This window comes from Triturus cristatus, chromosome 12 (genome assembly GCF_964204655.1).
Source record: "Triturus cristatus chromosome 12, aTriCri1.1, whole genome shotgun sequence".
NCBI lineage: Eukaryota > Metazoa > Chordata > Amphibia > Caudata > Salamandridae > Triturus > Triturus cristatus.
The window spans coordinates 841,503,133-841,522,532 of record NC_140595.1 but is presented as its reverse complement, the minus strand read 5'-3'; the positions used below and the strand labels follow the sequence as shown (position 1 = coordinate 841,522,532).

Here is a 19,400-nt window from a genome sequence, read left to right as displayed (position 1 = left end):
CTGGCCTGCGGCCCATAGTCCTCGCGTGCTTGCACTGCCCACACTTTTCAATTTGTACAAGTTATGCACTTTGTAGACAAACGGTGTGGATGTGGGTGTGTGGGAGAGTTGGGGCGTGGGGGTGATAAAGCCAGGTTCCTCAAGGAATGAACCGGACCCTAAAACAGAGGGCAGGGAACTGCGTTCTTTAGCACTCACTGGTACCCAGGAAGGATCGTGGCCCAGAACATACCAGTTTACGAGCAGGGAGGTGGAGGAGACACCAGTCTATCTGGGGCACTCAAGTAGTCATACAGGGGAGACATTCATGTGTGATTGTGACCTGGGATGAGAGGTCACGAGGAGTGATGCCCTCTGTCCAGCATGGGCACGTCAGTGGTGTACTTCCATGCATGGCACTGGGATGTGCCACAACAGCCCTGTAAGCAATCTTCACTCCTCCCCCCCCGCCCCCCCCCCCCTCTTCGCATCCCCTGGTGGGATTCCAAGATGGAGGACTGAGCTACCGAGGCATCACAACAGCGGTGTAGAAACGTGACAACAGCACAGGGCTGCTGGTCCACCACTGTGCCCCAATGCCAGCCCATGGAACGCCTCCCTGGGGCAGAGAAACACAACGCAGTGATTTGCGCTGCGTTGTGCTACTGAAGAATTATCAACCACGCAGGGGGCCCTTGAGGGCTTGATAATTCTGATTCAGTAGTTGCGTCGATGCAGCTCGTTGATAAATCTCACCCCTAGGCCTTTGCATACAAAATGTTAAGGACATTTGTTAAAACTGTATCGGAGCGCGGTATGGGAAGCAAGGGAAGGAGAGCAAGGGAAGGAGAGCAAGGGAAGTACAGCAAGGGAAGTACAGCAAGGGAAGGAGAGCAAGGGAAGGAGAGCAAGGGAAGGAGAGCAAGGGAAGGAGAGCAAGGAAAGGAGAGCAAGGGAAGCAGCAAAGGGATTGTGGGTGTGGAGAGTAAACCGTGATGTGTTAAGTTTACATTGAAATGGGAAAAATGTGTGATTCTGCCTAGCATGCCATGTTACTACCGGCTGGACATCGGAGTGCTGTTTGTGCCAGAGAGGATGTGGCCTAACGGCTTCGAGTCTCGGCAATGACCCTCACCATCCTGTGCTTCTGGGCAAATCACTTAATCTCCCCGTGAAACCAAGAAATGAATGTGTCCAACTGTAACGCAACTGGTGCTCATGTACAGAACTCGGATACCTTCGGGTCGAGCTAGCGCTGTATTAAAAAGAAATCCTGGTCAGATGTCAAACCAAGGCCCAGCTTGCCTTTAAAGGGCTGTAAAAGGTGACGTTAGATGGCACCAGGTGCCCAGATGGAGAGGGCACAGAATGCGCGCTCTCCTCTGTCCGTGCAGCCATTGTAGACTTGTGAAGCGAATGAGATATCCAGATGCTTTGGGAGGCGAGGGGCCCGAGAGGAGAGGGAAGAGGTGAAAGATGCTCAGGACAGACCAGAAGTGGCTGACCCTCCCCCGGGAGCGGACTCCCCGAGGTGAGGGGCCCAGTGGCCCCTCAACTGACCTCCAGGGACCATGGGACGTGTGCTCAGGTCAGAGGGGGAGGGCCCTGACAGCTTCTACTCGGGCCTCGCTGGTGCCGGCGAGTGAAAGTGGGCCAATGGCTCCCTCCAGCGGCAGGACTGGGTATTACTGGCAGGACAAGTCGATGCTCTTCACTGACAGCCAGTGTGGTCTCAGAGGCACACATCAGATCTGGGAATGGGTGGACTGCCGAGAGAGCTCCTGTCCAGCACCACAGAGCTCTTCTTCAATACCTTGGGGACCTCTTACCCCCCCCCCACATCAGCTCCTTTCATAATGTTTTCATCATCATCATCAGTCTTTATTCGATTTGAGAAAAAATAATAAAAGACAACATAAATCTAACGTTACATATAAAATACATTAAAATATATTGAATAAATAGGATACAAATTCTTTTTTTAAAAAGACATTAAACTAGACAAAATGGCAACAAATATAACAATACACGAATAAAAAGCCCCCTTCAACTGTAATAGTTTAAAGGAACAATTAATTAAAAGTTACACTAGGTAACAGCAGGTTGGGTTATGTGATTCTGGGGTTTGGCACAAGCTTTCGTCCTTAGGGACCATGCCCAGCCCAGGAATTTAGCTATCGGTATAGAAATAGTTGGGGAAGTGTTGCTGCATAAGATTCTTAAAGCTACAACACTACTCCTGGTGCCCAAATTTCTACACAGTGGTGACAACCACACACGTCTAGGAGAAGCTAACACAGGGCAAACAAACAAAAAATGGGCAATAGATTCTGCCTGTAACCCTCAGGCAGGGCAAGTTTCCTCTCGAGGTCTAGACCACCTGCCTGTGAGGGACTTAAGCGGTAGAGATCCTACTCTGAGCTGGAAGTAGAGTTTCCTGTCTCTTGGATTCATAATCAAGTCCCAGTATGGTTCAAGAGCAGGCGTAGACTTGACCTCTAGATAACGGCCAGCCATCCCATTAGGGTTAGCTCGACTCCACACCTGATGGTCGACACATTCCCAATAAATAACTTTTAGGGTTTTCTTTGTGGGGAACTGAGCAGTTGCTGGATCGCTCCATAACCCCACCATGCCCATAAGTGTCAAGGTCTGGCGGAGCTGCCTCAGCCAATCGATCTTATGAAAAACATCTGACACAACAACATCCATGAGCCCATGGGCATACAGGGAGAGCTCAGGAGTGGTCCAGAGCCTTCGCCAATATAAAACCGGGCGAAGTCTAGCAATATCCACAATTGCCCTCCTACCCAGCTCATACCTTACAGGAACCATAGGGGAGCTCTGGGGGAGGTTTGTTATGCCACGAAAAAATGAATTTTCGGTTAAGGTTAAAGGGACCAGTCGATTAAACCCCCATAATTCTGCCCCATACAAAGCTGAACCCAAGCCCTTCGCCTCGTAAACTTGAAGCACAGGTTTTACGGGCTTAGTGAAAGATTTTTTATGTTCTCTGATTATAGTTCCCAAAATTTGCCTAAGTTTCAGGGCGGCTACCTCAATGTGCTTATCCCATTTATTATTACTGGTTATATGTATGCCCAGATACACAAAGTTGGAGACCATTTCTATTGGTTGCCCGTCCAAAAGGAACTTTCTCCCTCTAAAGCTTGGATGCGGATTAAAGGCCATAAATTTTGTCTTGGCCACGTTTACCTCCAATCCGTGGCCAAGGCAGAAATCCTCAAAGACTAGTAGAGCTCTCTGCAAGCCACTTGGAGTTTTAGATACGATAAGCGTATCATCCGCAAACATTAATATCGGAGTGGTAACTCCGGCAAGCTTTGGAGCATCAGTAATGGTGCTGAGCATAGATTGAGCTATCCCATTAATATACAAGGAGAAAAGAGTAGGGGCCATGGTGCAGCCTTGCCGCACCCCTCGTTCAACCGGGAATTCTGGGGTGACTTCGCCCGCTCCTCCCCACTGGATTTTAGCAAAGTTCGACTCGTGGAGTCTCTTTATCAGGGTCAAGGTTTCCACTGGGAGCCCTAATTTTGCAAGCACTACCCACAACCGATGGCGAGGGACAAGGTCAAAGGCAGCTCTTAGGTCCACAAAGGCTACATAGAGACTGCCTTTCCCCAGGGTAACTACTTTCCAGTGGAGTTGCACAAATCGAAAGACCTGATCCAGTGTACTGGTTGACTTGCGAAAGCCAGCTTGAAAGGGAGAAAGAATCTGATTATCTTCAGCCCATGTTAACAACTGATTCAGTTTCATTCTCCCAATGACCTTCTGCATAGTATCGATCAGGCTAATTGGTCGATAGTTCCCAGGGAGGGTTCTGTCACCCTTCTTAAACACGGGAATTATGACAGCCCCCCCCAGGATTTAGGAACAGGGGCACCTACAGCAATAGCATTTGCCAGTAAGGTGATGTATTCGCTCCAGATCTTTTTGTTGTGGAGGAAAAGATCAGATGGAATCCCATCCAATCCAGGAGCTCGCCCAGCTGCTGTAGATCCCAGAGCCAATAGGGTATCTTTGGTACTGAAAGGACCACTAGCGAAGAAAACAAGAGGTATCTCCCCTGCAGGGTTTATCTGGGACTCACATGCGTATTGGGGTCTAAAATAATTTACCCAGTCTTCTTGAGAGACATGGTTTGGGGGTCGGTCAGGTAACCCTCCCCTGCCCCACTTGATGATATTCCAAAATAGCTGTGTGTCTCTCGCATCGCTAGCATCCTTTAAATCAGACCAATAAACCTCGTCCCAGTTCTTTTTAGCCTGAGCTATACATCTTTTGTACACATGGCGGGCTTCCCTCACACAGTCAATATCACCACTAGAAAGGGCTATGGTAAGATTAATTCTGGCACTCTTGCAATCCTTATCATACCACCGTAGGCGTTTTGGGGGGAGTCGATTACTTTTCCTAACGGGTTTAAGGAAGAACTGGCGTAGTTCCTCAAAAAATACTTCATGAAGACCGGTGATTAGTGAAATACCTGGATCAATAAGCCCACAGCTTTGAAACTCCACTACAACTTTGGACAGCAAGTTGTCAATTTTATTGACAACTATTTCGTTAGACTTTAGCATATTCCACTTAAGCCTACGCATATCATTGGAGGGGAATATATCAGGTGGCTTAAGTATCATCTCCTCTACTCCAGCATTGCCATTATTCCACCAACAATGCGTTACACATAGGGGGTTATGATCACTTTCAAGTCTAGGTTCAACTACCATATCTTTTACATGCTGCCATAACTCATACTGCAAAGAACATAATCAATTCTGCTCCTGTGACGGCCATTATCGAAAGTATTGGCCCCTTTCTTGTCCCCTGGAGTTCTTCCATTCAAAGCCCTCAAGCCTCTTTCATAACAAAGAGCGTTGACCTGCACTGCAATTTCAGACCAGCGTTTTATTGGGTCCATATCGAGGCCCGGGATTCCCCATAGCTGATCTTCCTCAGGGTCAAGTCCCCAACAAGAGTCTGAATTCAAAAGCGGTTCAAAGGTTACATTCAGATCCCCCACAACAAGCACTCCCCTCTCGCATGAGTGCTGGGCGATAAGGGAATCCAATGCAACCAAGGTCCAGGACTTTGTCCCATTGGTCCCTCTCAGGTACAAATTATAAATGTCCACGTTACCCACTAGGCCCAAGGATAACCTGACCAATTGAATGTCAGGAGACCCAGTATGGATTTCATTGGCCGCCAAGAATAATTCTTGGCGTGCCCATGTTGTTAAGCCACCCATAGGGCGCCCTTTAGGTCCCTTGGATGCAGGAACGTGGAAATTCAGAAAACCCGGGAGAAACTGGGGCTCACAGGACCAGGTCTCCTGGAAGAGGCAGACATCAAAATTACCAATAAATTGAACCCACTCTGGTGAATCCATCTTTGACTTAAGCCCAGCAATATTCCACGAAAGCATTGAACCCACCCCTATACCTGGCAGATTGACCTGACAGATTGAGTTAGTTCTATCGGCATGATGATTTAACTGTTCTAAACACATTTGCAGAGGGGAATGCCTGACTAAATTTGGCGTCCCAAGTAAAGGGAACTCGACTTCTACCCTTTTATCCGTAGGAACAATTTCTTCTGTCATAACTTCCCTTGAAAACTGGAATTCCGGTCAATCAGAATAGCCTAGGTTATAATTGGTATTGTGATAATCAATGTAGGGAATAGTAGACTCAGACTGCAACCTCGGCACACCCCGATGATAGTGAGGTCTTTCGGCGTTATTAATGGTCGAGTTATAAAAATAACCCAGATTGCGCACCCCTATCCCCGGATGGCCCCCAGAAAGTGAATCATCACAGATAAGACGCACTAAACGTCTGTCCCGAAAGTTTATGAGAATACAATCACCCTCAATATCCTTTGGTCTTATTCCAACCCAACAGACCCTTCTGGCAAATAAAATCTTCCCATCCAGATCAAAATTAATTGGTCTGTTTTTATTAAGCCAGAAGGTCACTTTATTTTTGAGTTCAGGGTAAGATTCAAACTTGCCTTCTCTTAATTCCGGGACACCAGTTAATACTGCTACATAGGGAAGAGAAGCTGGGGGAAGGTGGATGTGAACATTTGAGGGTTTCTCTGGGTCAATATGAGTTGAGCTACCAGATACTGCCTTCACACCCCTGCTTACCCTGGTAGGATTCTCCATAGTGTCAATATCCCCATGTTTGCTTCTACTAAAACTTGTCCGAAGCTTGGAATGGCAAGTGTTACCCGGGGCAATGGGTGGGTCAGTCCCTAACCTATCACTAATAGTTACCAAAGGGTCAACAGGAGGGATAGTTGTGGCATTCTTGAAGGCGCGCGCACTAGAATAATACGACCATCAAGCACAAGCAACTCTCCAGAAGGGACCGTCGGAGACCGAGGCAAGAATGGAAGTGACAGGACGAGAGGAGCCCCCTAGACCCCCGCTCCATGTCCTGCAGCAAGGACGCCTTCTTCCGGCGTCATATCCACATTGCCCCTGTCCCCCTTCCTTTTCTGACCTACCTAACCGTCCAGACAGTGGCTTCACGCAAAATGATGCCCCTCCCCCCAGCAGAATGAGACCCGTAGGCTTGCACTGAATTATTTTACTTGAAGGGTGGGGGCCCGTGGTGCTGCAGGGGCCTGCGTTACCCCCTGAGTGGGGTGGGACCACCCATCCTTTAACCCCCCCCCCGGCCCCCCAGGACTCACCTTGGTGTAGTTCCAGCGCTGGATGAAGTGTCGCGCCACGTCCCTCGCCGCCGTCCCATGCACCACCACGCCGATGTCCCTCCAGGGCATCCGGGGGTTCTTGGTCCGGTCGATGAAATCTGAAAACATGAGAGGCATGAGGGACGGGGTGCTGGGGGGGCACTATCAGTCGGGGTCACTGACCATATCTCCCCAGCTCTTGAAGTCCATCTCTCCACTTACGAAGCACGCCTCTTCAGTTACGAAAGGATACCTCCCCATATACAATCCCAGGTTATTGAATATTACCTCAGCAGTCATTAAATTACACCACCTAAGCTATTATTGTCTACCTCCTCACCTACTCATCTATACCTCCTCGGTCTTTGAAATGTACAGCCTCACTTGTTGAAGTATACTTCTCCAAAGATATTAAAGTATACATTCCAGTTACTGAAGTGTACCCTCCCATCTGTTGAAGTAGATCTCTTCAGCTGATGAAGTATATGTCCCCAGTTGTTGAAGAGTATCTTCCCAGCTGTTGTAATATATCTCCCCAGCTGTTGTAATATATCTCCCCAGTTGTTGAAGAGTATCTTCCCAGCTGTTGTAATATATCTCCCCAGCTGTTGAAGTACACCTCCCCCAGCTGTTGGGTATATATATAGTTTATTCTATTAATAACAATCATTTACAGCAATGAGATCACAAGACATATAATGATTCAACATGGCATAAAAATACAAAAACTTACAATAAAATCAATGTCCATGTGCCTATACATCAATTAAAAAAGATAAAATAGTAAAACTCACATTTTCATAAATGTTAAGATAGGGGAACTCCAATTAGCCTCGCATCACAGACTCAATCCGCGTAAACCTTCCTGTGCCCCGATATGCCAATAGTCAGCCAGGGACGCGCATACTGACATGTTCAACTATCTGCGACAGGGTATTCTTTTGTCACTTTAGACCTCAAACACCAAGCACACAGCAAGTATCTCGAAATTGTAAGTACAAGCCATCTTGTGGAGTCGGACCTGAATATACGCAGGGCATCAGACGGGCGCGAGAAAGAAAGCACGTGACATGCGGGGATAATCCAGGTTTTCCTGAGATTTGCACAGACTGGCCAAAAAAAGACAAAGTGTTCTGGGGTCACAGGGGTAAAGTGACAGGGCGGGCACATGGAGGTTACAGAAGCATTTACCCAAGTACTTCTCATAAGATTTAATGGAAGAACCCCATACCTAAACTGGATATAAAGTGCACGTGCCTGGGGGGTTCAACGCCATCCATTTATGAATCAAGCTTAAAACAGCCCTCGACGTTCAGGAAGCTGGAAGTTAAAGTGCCAGGTGCCTTGACATCAGTACATGGTGATTCAACATACTCCCAGTCCCCTTTTTTTTTAGCAGGGGTATGATTTGTTTGTGATAGACTTGGGGTCCTCCCACATAAACCCCAGCCGAAGTTTAGTGAACCAACCCTTAATCATTTTGAGCCAAACCAAACGCCCCGACTATTTTTGTAGAATGAATCATCCTTCCATTGCATCCTTTATTGGAACCTGGCTGCTGCTGGGCCATAATCTTACCCAAAACAAAAGTACCTTAAGAATAGCAAAGTAGCTACTGGGTTTAAGACGGAGGTCAAGACGTAGCGGCAGTAGGGGCGTGTTCAATGGGCGGTTAAGGATCGCCCTTAGGAATTTATTCTCAGCGAGGTCTAGTTGTTTTAAGCACTCTAGCGCACACAATTCAGCCCCATATAGGGCGGCGCCTAGCCCTTGTGCCCGATGTAATTCTAAGATTGGTGAAATGGGGCAAAAAGCAGAACCTTTTACCCTCCTTGCTATTGCGCAGTCCACACGTTGAAGAGATCAAACGCTCTTCTCTATTTGGGATGCCCAGGCTAGGTTATCACCGATTCAGACTCCCCAATAATCAGAAACCTTCACCTGTTCGAAGAGTTGGGCGCCTCACTTTGCCCCTGGTGGATTTCTACGGGTTAAATGCCATAAATTTCGTTTTGGAGCAATGTATTCCTAAGCCCCTGTCTTTGCATGCTTTTGCAAATTTTGTGAGGGCATTCTGGATACCCATCAGCGTTTTTGAAATAAGCAACGTGTCGTCTGCCAACGGCAGGGAGGGTATGGGGCTGCCGGCTAATTTAGGGGGATCACTTCCACAATCGAACAATTCGCTTATAAGGCCATTTATGTACAGGGTAAAGATGATAGGGGCGAGGACACAGCCCTGTTGTACACCCTCTGAGACTAGAATCTCATTGGATAGGCTACCATCGGCACGCCACCTGACCGTAGCATCGTTATCTTGGTGCAGGCGGACCAGGAGATTAAGTAGGTCAGTAGGGAGTCCTAGGTTTCCAAGGGCAGTGGTCTATGGAATCAAATGCCCTCTTAAATATAAGCAAAATAAATCTAAACACCTGTTCTAAAGTGTTCGTAGAGGCCCTAAAACCTGCCTGCAGATCGGATATCTTTCTCCTCTATCCAGCTTTGAAGCCGGGTTCAAATAATTTTACTAAAAACTTTCTGTGGAACATCTATGAGGCTAAATGGCCTGTACTTAACTGGAAACCCCTTGTCTCCCTTTTTGAAAACAGGGATTATTTCAGCGCCTTTCCAGGTTGCAGGGATATCCCCCCCCCCCCCCTCGTAAAATAGCATTAAAAAGTGTTCGTAACAGAAGTCCCCATACAATAGACTCCGCTTTGACCAGATCCCCCGGAAGTGTATCTGGACCCGGAGCGTTCCCATTCTGCAGTGAACTAACAGCTGAGACGGTTTCCTCGATGAAGAAACTAAGTGCCTCAGCCTGTGCCGGTTCTGGGACCCGCCCTGCGGTGGGACCAGGCTGCAGTCGTCGGCTGGGCCCGAGTAGAGTTTCACAACATACTCTTCCCAAACACGGGGCTGTATATAAGTCAGCTTCACGTATCTGCTAAGTTGTCCCTTTCGACAGAAGGTGCCGGAATAGTTTGCAATCCTTCAGTCTTGAAGCCTCTACAAGTGCGCGCCAATTCTCTTCCTCCCAGTTCTTTAGCGACAGCCTGTGCTTTGTTATAGATCTTTCTACTATATTTAATATCTGTCTGTCTTTCTTTCTTAACCGCCACAATGAAGTCGTCTCTGGCGTGGCTACAAACCATGGAGCAGCATTCCATTCGGTCGTGGAACAATACAATAAAAGCAAACGGACTTCCTTAGGTACAATTCCAAAGGACCAAGTGTCTTAGAGTACTTATTGGTGGTGTTGCAAACAGGGGTGCCCAGTATCCTAAGCCAAGAGAGAAGGCCCAGCCCAGTCTCTTCCGGGCTCTGACGGGTGCAGACGGCCAGTTGTAAAGTGTGAATCCAAGGAATAGCAAGCACCAAGTAAGGAAAATGTCTGCACAGGTAATCCTTGTTAAAGTTGAAGTTTATTCTTCTAATCTTCGTGAATAAAGGAAGTCACTGGAGCACGTCTGTTGTGGCAGCAAACCAACCGAAGAATAGCATTCTTCAGTTTGGAATGCTCTGCCACAACAGAGGCCAGACACGAGCTCCACTTGAAAGAAAACCTTCTTTCAAGAAGCGCGTGTAACAGAACACAGAATGTACATCAATAAAAGGAATACACAGTAAATTACAATTGCACCACAACAACTTACGTACTCTACATCATCTCCCTTTCTTTATAAAAAAACAACGTATTGTAAACAAAACTTAAGACAAATAAAAATCCTTAAATTTTGCAGGAAATGAACAGTTCCTCATAGGTCTGACTGATGTAGATGTTGTGGGTGTGGGAGAATCATGAACATCAATATTGGTCTGTAAATCTGAATCTTGAGAAGTAAATTGAGAAGAACAATAATGATCCACTTGTGACGTTTGTACACCTAAATTATCTGATGGAGAACCAATGGGGAAATGTGAACAAAAAGATGAACCAGCAGAATGTTTAGACATCCTAATTCTGTCTGCTTGTTCAGTGGAAAGTTTAACTATAGCTCTTTTATTCCACCACCCCTTTTTATCCAAAAACACAGAACCCTTAGCAACTTTAAGAACTTGAGTTGGTAAAGAAAATTTAGAAATACCTTTAGTGATTTTACATGGACTTTTAACCATGACCCAATCACCAACCTGGAATGTATCTACAATATGCTTAACAGCACAATCAAAATTTCTCCTTTGTACTTCCTGTTGCCTTGAGACATTACTTCTAAGAACGTGCTTATCTTCACAAGCTAAGCAATTACTGTCTTTACTTGAAAGACTTTTTATCCAAGATGGGCAAATGTTCCCATTTGGATTTCTCCTTTTCAGTAATCTAAAAGGAGAAATGCCAGTAGTTGAATGAGGGGTAACAATATACGACCAAATCTTCTTCCTTAGAAATTCTTCAACATCCACATTGGTGGAAATTGCAGATTGAATCCCCTCTTTAAAAAATCTATTCATTCTTTCAATGAGACCATTGGAAGAAGGAGAGTACAGAGCAACTCTTAGATGCCTAATATCATGTACTTTGAAATACTCTTGCATTAAGGAGGAACAAAAATGTGACCCATTATCCGTCACAATTTCTCTTGGTGAACCTTCAGCCCTAAAAACTCTATTTAAAAATTTAATAACAGCTTGTGAATTTGGAGTTTCACAAAATTCAAAATCAACCCATTTTGAATGATAGTCAATGACAGAGATAATATATTGTTTATGTTGAGGCAAAACAATGAAAGGACCTGCAAAATCCATCGCAAGTTTAGACCAAGGTTCCTCAGGTAAAGGAACACAATGTAAAGGAAGTTGCGAAGTCTTCCAATGTTTATCCGAAACTAAACATGTATTACACTTATTAATCCAATTTGATATGTCCCCATCTAAACCTGGCCACCAAAAATGTTCCTTTAGCTTCCTAGCAGTGGCACCTATCCCTAAATGTCCTTCGTGAGCTGCTTGAAAAAGTTTTTCTCTAAAAATAGATGGAGGAACACATTGGTCTCCACGAAAAATCACCTCATTGACAATAGATAAATCATTCGAGACTTGTGCGAATGATTTTAAAGAACCCGGAAGGGAACGTTCTTTTGGCCATCCTGATATAATCATATTCTTTACAGCAGAAAGTATTTCATCATCACAATAAGCTTTTATCCAATCTGATTGTTTTATACTGAAAGGAGACAAGACTAAATCCTCAATCGACGAAACAACACACTCTACATCATCACATTTAGAATCACATGAATTTTCTTTTAGAAATAATCTAGAAAGACAATCTGCCCTCAAATTATGTCCTCCTGAAATGTGTTTTATGGTAAAATTGAATTCATGTAACCTTGACAAAATTCTCACTAACCTGGCTGATGCCTTACCAGTGCCATTACCATTTAGAAGGTTCAACAATGGTTTGTGATCACTTAAGAGAATGAAGTGTGAACCCCATATGTAAGTTTTAAATTTCTCTACTGCCCAGGAACAGGCTAACGCTTCTCTCTCAATAGTGCTATAATTTCTTTCAGCACTACTAAGAGATCTTGACGCAAACCCAACAGTATGTTCTCTTGCACCTATCCATTGACAAAGTACTGCGCCCAAACCAAGTTGGCTCGCATCAACAGATATGGTACATTTTGAACCTGGGGTAAAAGATGACAAGGCAGGAGCTTCAATTATAACCTTCTTCACTAGATTAAACGCATCTTCAACCTCACTTGACCAAATAAATTTCTCATTTTTCTTGAGAAGGGCACGCAAAGGCTGAACAATTTGTGAGTAACCTTGGATGAATCGCGAATAATACTCCGTTAATCCTAAAAAAGATTTTAGAGAATCTTTATCAGATGGAATAGGCACATTTGATATTGCCTGAGTGAGAGAGAATTTTGGTTTTATACCACTTTCTGACAGTGAGTGTCCTAAATAATCTACTTCTTTTGCAAAAAATTTGCACTTATCCTTCCCTAACGTCACACCAACTTCCTTGAAGCGAGATAGAACTGCCCTCAAAGTGTGTATATGATCCTCTTTGTTTTTTGAAAAAATAAGGACATCATCCTGATATGCTTGTACAAATGGTATATCTTTAAGAAGATCATCCATGAACTTCTGGAAAACACTGGCTGCAGAAGCCAATCCAAAAGGGAGTCTTAAATATTTATATGCTCCAAAAGGAGTGATAAAAGTAGTAAGTTCAGATGAGGCTGGTGACAAGGGGATCTGATGATAAGCACTACGCAAATCAAGCAAAGTAAAGAATTTTGACCCTGATATACCAGTGAGTAAATCTTGGATTTTAGGAAGAGGATGGCAATCAATAATTATATTCTGATTTAGTGAGCGAAGGTCAGCACATAAACGAATACTAGAATCCTTTTTCTTAACAATAACTATAGGACTGACCCATTGTGAAGAGGAAGTTGACTCAATTATACCTTCAGAGACCATTCTATCCAATAATTTTCTAAGGTCATCTTTAACATTCAATGGAATTGTCCTTAATTTGTGCATAACGGGTACTGCACCAGGTTTAAGTCTGATCAAATGCTCGTAGTTCTTAATCTTCCCAACAACCTCTTTGAAGACATCTGGAAATTCTGAAATAATGCTACCTGTTAAATCATTTAAATCCTCTGACACTAAAGAAACAGAAATATCATTGATCTGTACAGGTGAATCTGAACCTGGAACTAGCTTTAGTCCCATTTTTGCAAGATCTTGCCAGCCCACAATACATTTTCCCTCAATTGCAACATATATTTTCGTAAAAGTGCACCTTCCTAAACATTTCACATCACCCATAAAATAACCCAACATGTCAATGTCTTTACCACCATAACCCTTTGGAACAATGTCCATAGGAAGTAATTTCATAGAATGAGATGGCCAATGGAGATGAAATAAAATATCAGAAATAATGGTTACAGGAGCACCAGAGTCTGCCATCATGGTAAAACAAATGTTCTTAATCATCACTTCACACGTAGGTTCTTTTGCAAGACTATTTTGTGATGAGTCCACATCAGTATCAATTGCCAGAATTATCTTTTTCTCCAAAGGTTGTGAAGAAATAGTTACGGTGTTGACATTCAAGTTTTGTAGATCCATCTCTACGGAAGCAATATTTGCATCTGGAAATTCTTCCATGGAAGAGACAGCACTGACTTGAACAAATCTTTTTCCCTTACAAACCGTGTAAAAATGTCCAAACTTTTGACAATTTGAACATTTTTTTCCAAGTGCCTGACAAATTGGACTGTTTCCAAGATGCGTTCTTGAACCACATCTATAGCATGAAGACATCATTCTTCTTTGAAATGGTTTTGCAAAGGGTCTAACAAATTTGCTTTTTGCAGCAATGGCATTGACTTGCGACTCATTCTGCAAACTTGTATTGAAGTTCATCTCTTGTGAAATACACTGTGATGACACTATAGAACGTTCAATGCTTTTGGCCATATCTATCACTTCTGATAACGTTGGATCACGACAACTTAGAATTCTTTCTTGAATTTTCTTATGATAACATTTGTAAACAAACTGATCCCTGATAACTATATCAAGATATGCTCCGAAATTGCATTCTGCTGCTAAATTCCTGAGAGCCGATATGAACTCTTCAACCGTCTCATTTGGCTCTTGTTTCCTTCTCATAAAATTGTACCGTTCAAGCATTACATTTGGCTGCTCCAGAAACTTTTTATTTAATCTCTGGACTGCGTCAGAAAAAACATTCCAGCCTTCTCCAGTGCCAGGAGGAGGAATACCAGGGGGAAGGTTGTCAAATATTTCTCTCCCCGCTTTTCCCAAATGACTGTATAAAATTGCCAACTTTCTTTTAGCTGAATAGTCATCTGCATCAATTGCAACCAAATAGCTTTGAAAACTGCGAAACCAGGTTTTCCATACTTCTTTTGGTTTACCAGGTAACGGAAGGAACTGATCAAGTAATACAATTTGATGATTTGCAGCCATTATCTATATATTGTAACCCTTTTTTTTTTTTAACTATATTTTCAATAGACTTGAATTACTAGATAGCGTAATTCATCACATGTATTGTAAATCTATGTAATTTATATATATTCATATACCTTTTCACAAGAAAATGAATAAATAAATTAATTTCAAAGTACCTCTTTTTTTTTAAAAATAGAATGACACCTTTCTGTCATCAAATGTATCTTTTTCCTCTCATTTCGCTGTTTCTTGCGTGTATATCGGTGAATGTGTGCCCTCTTTAAATACTTGTTCAGCTTTAAACAAGCAATCTCCTTTCCGTAAGCTCCGTTGTCATGGAGACTGGTTTATTGTAATCCTAAAATGGCCGCCGGACCGGAGCGTGCGTTACGAAGCGTTGTTTTGTTTTGGAACGTTGCTAGGTAACCACGTTGAAGGGTGTGTCGTCATGCGTCCAGGAAATCAGTGAAATTGTTAAAATTCCGCCGATCGCTCTCCCGAGCAGCCACTCGTTCGCCGGAAAGCACCACCAACACCACGCGTTGAAGCCAATAAATTTGACTTTTCCTTTATGCTGAGAAGAGCGTGCAAATATGGTGAAATCTTCCTTTATAAAAAATCGTCGCCAAAATGTAAAGTGTGAATCCAAGGAATAGCAAGCACCAAGTAAGGAAAATGTCTGCACAGGTAATCCTTGTTAAAGTTGAAGTTTATTCTTCTAATCTTCGTGAATAAAGGAAGTCACTGGAGCACGTCTGTTGTGGCAGCAAACCAACCGAAGAATAGCATTCTTCAGTTTGGAATGCTCTGCCACAACAGAGGCCAGACACGAGCTCCACTTGAAAGAAAACCTTCTTTCAAGAAGCGCGTGTAACAGAACACAGAATGTACATCAATAAAAGGAATACACAGTAAATTACAATTGCACCACAACAACTTACGTACTCTACACCAGTCCACAGCCCAGACTCTGCCTGGGCACGGTCCGGGCACGCCGGCGCGCATCTCGGCTGCGTGAGCCGCGAAGTGGCTTTATGCGCATCCGGGTGCGATAAATGGGCGTCGGCGCCTCCTGGCGCGAAGAGTTATGGGGCTTGAAGTCCCCCGGAGTCTGCTGGCGACTGTGGCTGCAAGCGGCTCCCCTGTTGAAGTACATCTCCCAGCTGTTGAAGTACATCTCCCAGCTCTTAAAGTACATCTCCCAGCTGTTGAAGTACATCTCCCCAGCTCTTAAAGTACATCTCCCGAGCTCTTAAAGTACATCTCCCGAGTTCTTAAAGTACAGCTCTTAAAGTAAAGTAAAGTAAAGCTCTTAAAGTACATCTCCCAGCTCCCCAGCTGCACATCTCCCCAGCTCTTGAAGTACAACTCCCCAGCTCTTGAAGTACATCTCCCCAGCTGCACATCTCCCCAGCTCTTGAAGTAAATCTCCCCAGCTGCACATCTCCCCAGCTCTTGAAGTACATCTCCCTAGCTCTTGAAATACATCTCCCCAGCTCTTGAAGTACATCTCCGCAGCTCTTAAAGTACATCTCCCCAGCTCTTGAAGTACATCTCCCCAGCTCTTGAAGTACATCTCCCCAGCTCTTGAAGTACATCTCCCCAGCTCTTAAAGTACATCTCCCCAGCTCTTAAAGTACATCTCCCCAGCTCTTGAAGTACATCTCCCCAGCTCTTAAAGTACATCTCCAGAGTTCTTAAAGTACAGCTCTTAAAGTAAAGTAAAGTAAAGTAAAGCTCTTAAAGTACATCTCCCAGCTCCCCAGCTGCACATCTCCCCAGCTCTTGAAGTACATCTCCCCAGCTCTTGAAGTACATCTCCCCAGCTGCACATCTCCCCAGCTCTTGAAGTAATTCTCCCCAGCTGCACATCTCCCCAGCTCTTGAAGTACCTCTCCCTAGCTGCACATCTCCCCAGCTCTTGAAGTACATCTCCCCAGCTCTTGAAGAACATCTCCCAAGCTGCACATCTCCCCAGCTCTTGAAGTACATCTCCCCAGCTGCACATCTCCCTAGCTCTTGAAGTACATCTCCCCAGCTCTTGAAGTACATCTCCCCAGCTGCACATCACCCCAGCTCTTGAAGTACATCTCCCCAGCTCTTGAAGTACATCTCCGCAGCTCTTGAAGTACATCTCTGCAGCTGCACATCTCCCCAGCTCTTGAAGTACATCTCCCCAGCTCTTGAAGTACATCTCCCGAGCTCTTAAAGTACATCTCCCGAGCTCTTAAAGTACATCTCCCGAGCTCTTAAAGTACATCTCCCCAGCTCTTGAAGTACATCTCCCCAGCTCTTGAAGTACATCTCCCCAGCTCATGAAGTACATCTCCCCAGCTCTTGAAGTACATCTCCCCAGCTCTTGAAGTACATCTCCCCAGCTCTTGAAGTCCATCTCCCCAGCTGCACATCTCACCAGCTCTTGAAGTACATCTCCCCAGCTGCACATCTCCCCAGCTCTTGAAGTACATCTCCCGAGCTCTTAAAGTACATCTCCCCAGTTCTTGAAGTACATCTCCCCAGTTCTTGAAGTACATCTCCCCAGCTGCACATCTCCCCAGCTCTTGAAGTACATCTCCCCAGCTGCACATCTCCCCAGCTCTTGAAGTACATCTCCCCAGCTCTTGAAGTACATCTCCCCCGCTCTTGAGGTACATCTCCCGAGCTCTTAAAGTACATCTCCCCAGCTCTTGAAGTACATCTACCCAGCTCTTGAAGTACATCTCCCCAGCTCTTGAAGTACATCTCCCCAGCTCTTAAAGTACATCTCCCGAGCTCTTAAAGTACATCTCCCGAGTTCTTAAAGTACAGCTCTTAAAGTAAAGTAAAGTAAAGTAAAGCTCTTAAAGTACATCTCCCAGCTCCCCAGCTGCACATCTCCCCAGCTCTTGAAGTCCATCTCCCCAGCTCTTGAAGTACATCTCCCCAGCTGCACATCTCCCCAGCTCTTGAAGTAAATCTCCCCAGCTGCACATCTCCCCAGCTCTTGAAGTACATCTCCCTAGCTCTTGAAATACATCTCCCCAGCTCTTGAAGTACATCTCCCCAGCTCTTGAAGAACATCTCCCCAGCTCCTGAAGTACATCTCCCCAGCTGCACATCTCCCCAGCTCTTGAAGTACATCTCCCCAGCTGCACATCTCCCCAGCTCTTAAAGTACATCTCCCCAGCTCTTGAAGTACATCTACCCAGCTCTTGAAGTACATCTCCCCAGCTCTTGAAGTACATCTCCCCAGCTCTTAAAGTACATCTCCCGAGCTCTTAAAGTACATCTCCCGAGTTCTTAAAGTACAGCTCTTAAAGTAAAGTAAAGTAAAGTAAAGCTCTTAAAGTACATCTCCCAGCTCCCCAGCTGCACATCTCCCCAGCTCTTGAAGTCCATCTCCCCAGCTCTTGAAGTACATCTCCCCAGCTGCACATCTCCCCAGCTCTTGAAGTAAATCTCCCCAGCTGCACATCTCCCCAGCTCTTGAAGTACATCTCCCCAGCTCTTGAAGTACATCTCCCCAGCTCTTAAAGTACATCTCCCCAGCTCTTAAAGTACATCTCCCCAGCTCTTGAAGTACATCTCCCCAGCTCTTAAAGTACATCTCCAGAGTTCTTAAAGTACAGCTCTTAAAGTAAAGTAAAGTAAAGTAAAGCTCTTAAAGTACATCTCCCAGCTCCCCAGCTGCACATCTCCCCAGCTCTTGAAGTACATCTCCCCAGCTCTTGAAGTACATCTCCCCAGCTGCACATCTCCCCAGCTCTTGAAGTAATTCTCCCCAGCTGCACATCTCCCCAGCTCTTGAAGTACATCTCCCTAGCTGCACATCTCCCCAGCTCTTGAAGTACATCTCCCCAGCTCTTGAAGAACATCTCCCAAGCTGCACATCTCCCCAGCTCTTGAAGTACATCTCCCCAGCTGCACATCTCCCTAGCTCTTGAAGTACATCTCCCCAGCTCTTGAAGTACATCTCCCCAGCTGCACATCACCCCAGCTCTTGAAGTACATCTCCCCAGCTCTTGAAGTACATCTCCGCAGCTCTTGAAGTACATCTCTGCAGCTGCACATCTCCCCAGCTCTTGAAGTACATCTCCCCAGCTCTTGAAGTACATCTCCCGAGCTCTTAAAGTACATCTCCCGAGCTCTTAAAGTACATCTCCCGAGCTCTTAAAGTACATCTCCCCAGCTCTTGAAGTACATCTCCCCAGCTCTTGAAGTACATCTCCCCAGCTCTTGAAGTACATCTCCCCAGCTCTTGAAGTACATCTCCCCAGCTCTTGAAGTACATCTCCCCAGCTCTTGAAGTCCATCTCCCCAGCTGCACATCTCACCAGCTCTTGAAGTACATCTCCCCAGCTGCACATCTCCCCAGCTCTTGAAGTACATCTCCCGAGCTCTTAAAGTACATCTCCCCAGTTCTTGAAGTACATCTCCCCAGTTCTTGAAGTACATCTCCCCAGCTGCACATCTCCCCAGCTCTTGAAGTACATCTCCCCAGCTGCACATCTCCCCAGCTCTTGAAGTACATCTCCCCAGCTCTTGAAGTACATCTCCCCCGCTCTTGAGGTACATCTCCCGAGCTCTTAAAGTACATCTCCCCAGCTCTTGAAGTACATCTACCCAGCTCTTGAAGTACATCTCCCCAGCTCTTGAAGTACATCTCCCCAGCTCTTAAAGTACATCTCCCGAGCTCTTAAAGTACATCTCCCGAGTTCTTAAAGTACAGCTCTTAAAGTAAAGTAAAGTAAAGTAAAGCTCTT

General features: G+C 45.1%; 1 protein-coding gene across 6 annotated transcripts in view; it reads right to left on the bottom strand.

Moving 5' to 3' along the window:
- Positions 1-19,400, bottom strand: part of PLD2 (phospholipase D2) — a 495,902-nt gene that overhangs the window by 112,163 nt on the left and 364,339 nt on the right. For all 6 annotated transcript variants that reach the window (XM_085638423.1, XM_085638422.1, XM_085638426.1 and 3 more), the window contains one exon: positions 6,709-6,827. In XM_085638423.1, the coding sequence (XP_085494549.1) occupies positions 6,709-6,827 (119 nt within the window). The remainder of the gene's footprint in view (positions 1-6,708; positions 6,828-19,400) is intronic.